This window comes from Stegastes partitus, unplaced genomic scaffold (assembly GCF_000690725.1).
Source record: "Stegastes partitus isolate 25-593 unplaced genomic scaffold, Stegastes_partitus-1.0.2 Scaffold24, whole genome shotgun sequence".
In the NCBI taxonomy this organism is placed as follows: Eukaryota; Metazoa; Chordata; class Actinopteri; family Pomacentridae; genus Stegastes; species Stegastes partitus.
This window is the reverse complement of record NW_007577755.1, coordinates 1,082,716-1,092,338: the sequence shown is the minus strand read 5'-3', so window position 1 is coordinate 1,092,338 and position 9,623 is coordinate 1,082,716. Positions and strand designations below refer to the sequence as shown.

The following is a 9,623-nucleotide window of genomic DNA, read 5'->3' as shown; positions in this document are numbered from 1 at the left end:
AAAAAAAGAAAAGAGGAAAATGAGAGAACCAAAGCCAGTTAATCCACCCCCTGGCTTCCCTCTATGCGCATCATGATCTCATCATCAGGTCTGACTTATTTCTTTGTGAGGCTTCTTTCGCGCTGTATACACAAACTTGAAAAGTTGTCATCTCTTTGCAAAAGACTTAAAAGCATACGGATTAAAGCTTGACAGCAGGGATGACCGAGACTCAACTCCTGTCAGCATGTCTTTGTTATAGCATATAATGCCACATGGCATATGGTAATACAGTACACTGATGAAAGCAGCAGTACAACAACAACAACAAAAAAAGAACAAACCAAATGGATGGTTAGTTGTGATGGAGAGAAGCGGTTACATGTAATAATGTAAATGCAAAGAGGATGTTTTTTTGTTTTGTTTTTTGGAGCTAAAGTGGCCATAGCTAGAAACAGCAATTGCTCAGAATCAGATAGCAGCCGACATTTATCAAATGACATGACAAATCCCGGATGTTCATTAACTGGCAACAAACACTTATCACACTAGATGAAAAGGATTACAGCCATAAAAATCTGACTGGCAGAAAGGCATGGGCCGCGTTATGGATTTAGTCATTTGGCTGCTGCAGTATGGTAAGAGATGAGGGTAGCGATGAGGCTTATTGTGCAGTATAACAGTGGTACCTGAAGGCATTTATTACATTCTTTCTTGAATAGAGGGGGACACTGTGGGGACAGTAAGAAGACAGGGAGTGAAGAGCAGTTTCCCTGTTGGGGGTTACATTGTCTTCACACAAAACTGTATTGCAGATGATCTGATGTTCACTGTTTAAATTCATGCAAACAATGACACAAGTGGTTCTAATCAGACTCAAATTTAGTTCAGAACTCAAAAAGCTGAAAGAAACAGAGACATTTAAATTCCTTACCGGTTTCTGTTGAATGGTCGAGTGATATTGAGAGAACTGGAGCCAGTTTTGTAGTGTCCAGCAGAGCCAAATCCATTCACAAAGCTACTGTTGGGAAACGGTGCCTGCTCAAAGAAAAGGAAAAAAAAAAAAAAAGGCAATGTTTACTAATCCGATTTCATGTAGCAATTACTGCAGGTCTTTACTTTGTGGCTAGCCCGAGGAGTGGAAAATACACGTACGATTTTATCTGAATGTGGAACTGCTTCAGATACTTGTTATGCAAAACGTTGTGTGTTCATATAACCGACAATTCAAACAACAAGAAGGGAAGTCTCATTAGAATTCACCATTCACACATTAAAGCAATTAACATGGCAGTGACTACCAAGTGGTTCTGCTGCTGTTTGTATACAAGATGTTGCTGTCGAGGGTAATGTCCTGCATTATTTCTGTGTTGCCTGCTGATGATGAACAGTGACAAACACTGACTAGTAAAAAAAGTAAATGTTGAGGTGCGTGAGAGCTGGACATGTGCTGGGTTTTTGAATAAAACTTGAACATCTACTGGTCACATCAGGCAAAATTTAACAACAGGATGAAAAATCAGTCGACATGATGAGAGCTTGATTTATTTAATATTGTAATCAGAGTTTACCTGTAGTTGTCTGCAGTACATAACTATATTTCTAATGATATAAGCAATTCAGTTTGTATTTACAGATATTGTTATTTATATGCCACTGCTACTCTCACCAATCCTTACCTTTTATTAGTTCTTATCATTGCTTTGTAAGACAGAAATACCAACAAATGCAGAACAGATTTAATATTGTTTTATTTATTTTCTCTCTTTGTTAATTTTTCTCTCTTTAATTCTTCCCTTTTAGCTAAAAAAAAAAGTAAATGCAGGACTATTTTTGACAGTGTTTTTACTGTGCAGTAGTATTATTCTTATTTACTTAAGAAAACAGATGCCTTCTTTAACTACCACCAACAGCAACATTTAGTTAGAGAAAAAAATGTAAAAAGCAAGATAGGATAAACCTACAAATCACTAAATCCCTCATGCTCTCAACGGTCTAATGCTGAACATTAATAAACAACTGTTCAGATGATGCTCTGAACATTTCAGACAGAATTTCTCATATCAGACCGAACAATTATCTGGCTAATGGTTACTATTAATCATTAACTCATGTTTGTATATTCTGGTTTACCCCATGTGAGGGCTCTAAGCTGCTAGCATACCGAGGTTAACAACAGATTAACTACGAGCTAGGCGGTCAAACATTCCAAAAATGCATCTTAGACAAATTAGAAACAGAGTTGGTGAGAAAAGATGTGTAAGATGAGATTTATGTAGTGATAATAAACAGGAAATCGACTGACAATGCTGAGTTGTAATGTCTGCGCTTATTGATCCTCTGGTCTTTAATAGTTTATCACAGGGGCCTGTTTAATAACTAATGTTGATATCCTTCCCTTTTAGTGCCACATGGATATGAATAAGCTACAGAAAATGGGTGAATTACCTAATAAATATTGGCACTTGCTCACAAGACAACGAGCCTCCTAACAACAATGCCGGTGGCATATGACATATTTGCTGCACTAACCACAATCACACTTGCAGTTCATAGGTGTAGAATGTTTTCTGATTGCCTGGGACACAAAACCTTGAAAACATTGAAGAGTTTGTTTTATTTACGGTGATGGATCTGCCAGATTTAACTATGGTGCTAACTCCAAGTGTGTTACGTGGTGGACTTAACGTTGTTGACTCAACGTTGTTGAAGGTGATATTAGAGAAAAGATTACCACTTGAGGAGGACATCGAGAGAGTAGAAGAAAACGGTGCTCATTGTCTTCAAAGTTTAACCAATCAAGACTCGCTAAGAAGCATCTATCCTGGAATAGGTACTTTGCTCTCTCCCAAAAGTACCACTAAAGTATTCTAGCAGCAGTTCTAGCAGTCAGAACACACACAAAGGTTTTGTGTAGCAGCACTGTGTGGATCAGTCCAAGCCACTTCATTTGTTTCCCCATTTAAAGAGCCAAGGCTGCGTAAAAACACCAGATTTTTTTTTCAGTACTCACATTTTTACTCAATTTGACAAAAAAGTGTATTACATTAGAATTATACACTCCACCTAAAGGTTTAAAGCTTTAACAAACTGTGAGCTTTTACAGTAAACTGATGTCAAAGCTTTTCATGTAGGCACCCCAGTCTGCATTAGCATAACTTTCTCATAACAGCCAAAGTGCTTACCAGAGGAGTTTCAAAATACGGTGTGGGCGAAGGTGTCCAGGTGGGAGGCACGATGCCGTAGACAGGGTACTGCTGCTGGGGGTAGACGTGCTGCATGTAGAGTGGAGAGCTGTACTGGGACTGGCTCTGGGACTGCTGAGCATACAGGCTGCTGTCCATGCTACGGTAGCCATTCTTTGCAAAAAAAGTGTTGATGGCCTTTATCCTGGCCTGTTGGCATAAAAGAAGAGGACAATTAGATTAAAAAAAAAAAAAAAAAATGTCCAAAGTGGGCCTTTCCCAAATGACACAAAGGTTCTAGTTTAACTCACCATAATGGGTTTTCCCTGAAATGTTTTCACTTCCTCTCTCAAGTACTTGTATGCCTGTGGGAGCAATAAGAGAGAGTCACATTGCCAGTTGTGGTGCTGCATTTCAACTAAAAAGTACAGATATGATAAAGAACAGAGAAGTCTGGCCAGCAGTACCTGTTGAGCATCTGTGTCAGATTGGAATGTGATGTACCAGTTGTTGTTGTGCGCAAACTCAACACTTATCACCTTTGGACAGTTTTCATTTTTGAACAATGACTCGACTTCCTGTGAATCAAACAGGAACAAAAGTCTCAATTAGGTAAACATCAAACACAATTTGGTGCTTCCACTGACGTGTTATTAAATCTGTTAAATTATGCACATTTTAGCCTCACCTCAACAGGTGTAGTTTCTGGGACCTCCCTTAAAATGATAATGCACCGCTTGTGATTAGGACGCACTTTCTCCCCTTTCTCATCCACTTGTACCATAGGAGAGGCTGAGGGGAGCAAAATTAACAATGTTTAAATCTACACTCATCACAGATAAATGTCAATGTGCACTGTGCTCGACTTCTACTTACATCGCAACACATCGAGGATGAGGTCCATGTCAGTGGTGAGGACCTTGATGCCCTCCATGCTGGCTATAGTCCAAATAGGGACAAACTGATCGCTGTCCATCTGGGACATCAGGTACAAATCCTTTGAGAGGTTTTCTCTGAAGCACAAAATGACACAGCAGTTTAGTTCAGCTTTCTCTTCATTTGGAAAACAACGAGTCAAGCTTTCTAAATTTTATATATAAGGTGCTTTGAGTGCTTGCTTCTTACCGGGAGAAATAAAACTCCAGCTCTTTCTTCAGAGACTCTCGGAGATTCTCAGAGGAGATTGGTTGTTCTTCAGTTTTGGAATCCGCTGAGAAACAAAAAGTAAAATGCCAGTGGTAAGTAAAGTGACAACATGCTTTCATGTAAACCTCGAAACCCAAAAAACAACAGGCTTTAAAGACATCTTTTGTTTGTAAAAATTGTCAAAATGCCACTGTTTATCATAGTAAGACGCTGTAAAAACATGAGGAATTATTGGATTTTTTTAACTTTTTGAAGGAGCTTGAACTAATTACATTTGACTTTCAATCTTTTTGGCAACTGAATCAAAACTTAAAATATGGATACGCATCTAGAAATTCCTTTATTTTATATGTTCCATTTCAAATTTTTACAATATATAGTATACAGTTTTTATTTTTTTTTAAATCCATGGCCACTTCAGCCAGACTTGTGCTGTTTCCATAGAGGTGCAGGGTTTTGTACTGCAGTGAAAATGAATCCACAGTGAGTGAAAACACCCTGATCAGGTATGTCCATTTAAAGGACCCAAACTTTAAAAAACAAACAAACTCTCACTGTAATGTAGTGCAGTATCACACTACCTGTAAGTATAACCTCAGTGATAAATATTTACACATTTTTGACAATGTGTAAGATATGCAAGTGTTATAGTCAGGCTGTTCTATTGGACTGCACCAGATTGCACAAGTGTACCTACAACTGGGCCACTGGGTCCAAGTTTCTACAATAAATGTTGTAAATGTGGACCAACTGCTACACAATTACTTAAAGAAGTGTTTGGCGCATGTTCTTCAACCAGGGATGCTGTAATTAGTCGACATAATCAAGGATGTCTATGTTAAAAATGCCTCGAAATCAATATGTCCAACTGACGCCTGCTTTGTAAAAAAATGTTTCGATGCTTTAGTACAGTTTCGCAAGTGCTTTTCTTTTTTATGACTCCGTAATTGCTGCATCATGGTGTCAGTTGTTCTTGGTTCCAGTGACTGGTCAGCTGCACTCAATGTTTCAGTTTTAGAAAATGGAAACTGCAGACTTTAGCTCAGTTCAGTCTGAAAGCCTCCATAGACCCGAAGCTTTGACAGTATGGGAGTACATCACATTATCAGAAAAACTAAAAGGTGGTTTGTACACTGTCCAAAGGATCTTAAGAAACAACACACAGGCACTATCCTGACAAAACCTCAAAAGTGGTGTCTATTCATTAGTAGGTAGAGCTTTTAGTATCCTCTGTCCTTGTAACTGCTAAATACACTCATAAAGCTCAAAACTCAAAATAAAATGAACTGGAACAAAATAGCAATTTGATTTCTTTGGAGGAAAATGAATCATTAAGACAAGTGGTAAAATATTTGATGAATTAAAGGACAGAAAATAACAAGTCAAACACAGGCTATGTGTGAATGTGGTAAATGAAATATGAGTGTATAGATTATAGATTAGGTGTGTACCAGTAGTCTGTGTGTGTACCATGTTCACTTGCCAACAGGACAGATTCCACTTATGGAACAAACAAAGTGAAGCTTATATGCAGATATGAACAACAGACGGGTAGATGTGAACATACTGTCATGGATAGGATATTTGTGAGGTAAAAGCCACTGGACGATATTGCATTTAGCTGTGGAGACTGTTTATGGCGTTAGACCACACAGTTTGGTAACTGGGTGCATGTGATGTATTATATCCAAACCAAACATGACTATTTTCTGTTTTCAAATGGGTTGAAAACAGGATAATCCCTAACTGCAGCCACAGTTGGTGTGTGGAGACGACTGGATGTGACTGACCTGAGGTCCCTGTCGTGGACTCAGCGGGGGAAAAGCCCAACTCTGGAGGGTCCATTCCATTTACTGCTATCTCAGCTGTTGCTGTGGAGCTGCTGTCATCCAGGGCCGTGAATCCCACAGTGTACGGCTTGCACCCAGCAGACGAAGGCTCAGAATAACCTGCGAACAAGGTGAAGAGTTTGATTCAGAAACAACAGCAAACAGTCTATCTCAAAAGTCCCCACGTCTCTCAGCGTTTGACTTCACAATGTGTGCACAATGATAAAGTTTAGACGTGTACAGAATACAGAAATTGTCTAAGAAAGGTTAAAAAAAGAAGAAGAAGTGAGAACTTAAGAAAACTGTTTTTAAATATTACTGCAAGTGTTACAGCAGATGTTGACTCAGAAAAGGTCAATATTTGCCTCAGTATTAATAATTCAAACATTAAGGAGCTGTAAACTTTGACAACAGTATTTTGTTTTGCAATGGATATTTTATTGAGCTGTTGGAAGTGTATCTCACCTTCGCCGATGTCTGAGGGAGGCCAGTGAGGGCCGCTGGTGACAGCCTCACTGGGGGCCACAGGCATCTCCTGCCATACCTTGGCATTTGGGTTCAAACCAGCACCCTTAGAGGTGACCTTGAAAACACAAGCAGCAGGGTCAAACCAGGTCAGTTCATATCAAGAGCAGACTGAAGTTTGTATTGGAGCTGAACCACATATTTCAAACGTACACAGTCTGGCATGAAACACAATGTTGACAAGCTCTTGTATGTTAAGATGTCAGTCATCTAAATGAGACTGCTGCAGTTTGACAGGTTATTAATAATTGAATAGATCTAAATGTGCTGCATCTACAGCTGAGAGCTTCACTCTGCTGAGTATCATGTATTTAATCTTGTTGGTGGTTCATCAAAGATTTGCCAGCTCATCCGTGCTTGGCATCATACTTGTTCCCACAGTCCTGTCGTATGCCGTCTTATAGAAAATATAAGAACAATAGAGAAATGTGTGACTGTGTAATTTACCAGTCTGATACAAACAGCAGAGGGACCTCAATCAAATGTGTTTCTCAGAATCTAAGATTAAATATTAAACCTGGAGCACATGTGTAAGGGCATGCCTGATGTCACAAAAGCATCAGCATGGCTACAACAACAACAAGACAGGAAAAACAGCAGATTCAACGATGATTTGAACTCCAACTATGTACTATGAAGGACACAGAGCATCTGGGGTCAACCAACCACCACTACATCTGCTGATTTCACTGATTATTTAACCTTATAGTAATTGGCCACTGAATTAATTCCTTGGTTCAGTCTCTCGAGGCTTTAACACCTATATACCACTGGGCTTTAATGTATATAATTAGAAACCCGAGTAGTGCGATGAACCATAACCATGTTAACCTCAAGGAGGAGCGTCATTATAAGAGCTTGATGCAGCCAACAAAAAAAATCTGCTGTTATAAACGCAAACCAGCATAATGTTAAGACTGCTTCATGTTACATTCACCTACATAATTGTATTTCTGATAAATGTTACCCAAGCTTTGGACCTGACTCTGCACAATCAAAGCGACTGTGGTCTGGCAAGAGAAATCCTGACCCTGCAAAGATGTGAGGCCAAGAATAGATCGCATACTGTACATATTAAGGCATACAGTCACTGATGTGAACTAACTGGGGGTTATGATTTTATACACTGGAGTTAGTGGCAGCTTTACACCAACTTTTAAAAGGCAGTGAGTGTGAAATTTACTAGCTTCCTAGTTTGACATTGTCACTTGCCACCTGCTAATAGATCCAGCCCCCCTTCTTTTTTTTTGTCAAAGCACTCGGCCTGACAAGAACAGCTGCCGGTTACAATATGCCTCAAGACACTTCTCTTCACTAATCACACAGCAGTGGATGTGCACAACGGAGAGGCCTTTGTGCCATTCAAAAGAGCACGGACGTTTATGCGCCGTGCAACTTGACACATGGTTACAATGCATGCTTCTGTGTAACAGGCCGTAGCGAGCCAACTAATGTCAGCTGACTGCGCTGCGCAGCAAAGGCCAGGTATTTGCAACGCATGTCACTGCGCTAGCTAGGCTTGCTAGCAGCGCGATTAGCTAACCGATAACGTTAGAGTGAATGAACGCCTCTCATTCGGCAAACAGTCGAAGTACCGATCGGCTACAAACTGAAAACTACTCAGTTAGTGCTCCTCTGCTACAAACAGCAGCACAGTCTCTCTACAGCTGTGTCAAAACTTAACTTATAGGCTAATGATTACTCAGCAAACTCCTTAATGAGCTTGCTTGTAACAGTGGCTAAGCTACAGCTAGCTAGCTGTCTGGAGGAGCTGCAGTGGAGCTCCGGCTAACGATAAGTGTGCGAAATTACGTGCCTGTACTGGCTGCAAGCATTCGAGCAAGTGTTGTCGTTTGAGCTGAGACAGACTGTTTTCACTTTAACGTTATCTTATAATTAAGCACTGGCACAAAGCGACAAATGCAACAAAAAACTCACCGAGTCAAAGCTAAGCAGAAACTGAGCGGTTTAACGGTTACTTTGTTTGGGTTAATTTTAGCAGCTGTCTGATAAATATCGCTCATCACGCAGAGGGGGGCGTACTGTGCTAACAGGTCTCCGGTGAGCAGCAACCGTTTAGCCAAGATAGCTAACTAGCTAAAGAAGGCCTCACTCACCATGCCGCCTGACCCTCCCTCGCTCCCCAGCGGAGCCTCGTCCTTCCCACCGGTCTTCGGTCCGGGATCAGCCTCCTCCTGCAGCAGCGGCGGCTCTCCGCTCTGGTCTGAACTCATCAGCCGCTCCTGACTCACTTCCACCCCGTCGCGTTCTCCCGGCCCCCGCCTGCCACCACCCCCTCTATCCGAAATACCGGCTGGGTTCAGCAGTCAGTCTGGTTCTCTCCTGTTCGACTCGATTGGCCAGCAGCACACTAGAACTAGCTTACTAGCAAGCTAGCCGGCTAGCAGGTATGCTACAGAGGCTAGCGACCTAGCGTGCTATGAATCAACGAAGCGGGCTAACGACAGCTAGCTCAATGAATCAAGCTCGCACGCTAAGATACTAATGGTGGAAGCGATGCCAAACCATGACTCTTCTTAGACCACAGTCCCCGCTGGCGTTTCATCAAATATTACAGCACACACCGGGTTCGTGAGGCGCATTCCTAACCGGGCGACCGGAGCGGACACTGGGGACACGCACCTTTCCTCAGCGCAGGCACACAGTCCGCCGACGTCCCGGCAGCCACCGCGACTTCTCGGTGACCTCTGCGGAAATCATTTCCTTTTCCGGATCCATACTGTAGTTTTCTGCAGTGCTTTTTGTGTAACACAATTCTTATTTAAGACCCACTTTACTCATGTAAGAGCACATTTTACTTGAATGTGTTTAATGTTGTGCATCTAATAATAAAAGTTAATTTTTATGTAGCCTGCTTTTATTGCTAAGTTGGACTATAAAACCATTATGTAAGGTGGTAAAATGTTGGTAATAATTAATTCGTCAGTGGTGGTATCAA

General features: G+C 41.0%; 1 protein-coding gene across 2 annotated transcripts in view; it reads right to left on the bottom strand.

Annotated features, from left to right (window-relative positions):
* Nucleotides 1–9,319, bottom strand: part of larp4aa (La ribonucleoprotein 4Aa) — a 15,738-nt gene extending 6,419 nt beyond the window's left edge. The window contains exons 1-11 of one of the 2 annotated variants that reach the window (XM_008296560.1): nucleotides 8,782–9,319; nucleotides 6,605–6,722; nucleotides 6,101–6,259; nucleotides 4,290–4,374; nucleotides 4,041–4,177; nucleotides 3,853–3,956; nucleotides 3,632–3,742; nucleotides 3,476–3,529; nucleotides 3,165–3,374; nucleotides 914–1,017; nucleotides 669–710 (exon numbers count right to left, since the gene is read on the bottom strand). In XM_008296560.1, coding sequence (XP_008294782.1) covers nucleotides 669–710; nucleotides 914–1,017; nucleotides 3,165–3,374; nucleotides 3,476–3,529; nucleotides 3,632–3,742; nucleotides 3,853–3,956; nucleotides 4,041–4,177; nucleotides 4,290–4,374; nucleotides 6,101–6,259; nucleotides 6,605–6,722; nucleotides 8,782–8,898 — 1,241 coding nt within the window. In that variant the 5' untranslated portion in view covers nucleotides 8,899–9,319. The remainder of the gene's footprint in view (nucleotides 1–668; nucleotides 711–913; nucleotides 1,018–3,164; nucleotides 3,375–3,475; nucleotides 3,530–3,631; nucleotides 3,743–3,852; nucleotides 3,957–4,040; nucleotides 4,178–4,289; nucleotides 4,375–6,100; nucleotides 6,260–6,604; nucleotides 6,723–8,781) is intronic. The other variant, XM_008296561.1, reaches the window with a different exon arrangement.
* Nucleotides 9,320–9,623: the final 304 nt, after the last annotated feature.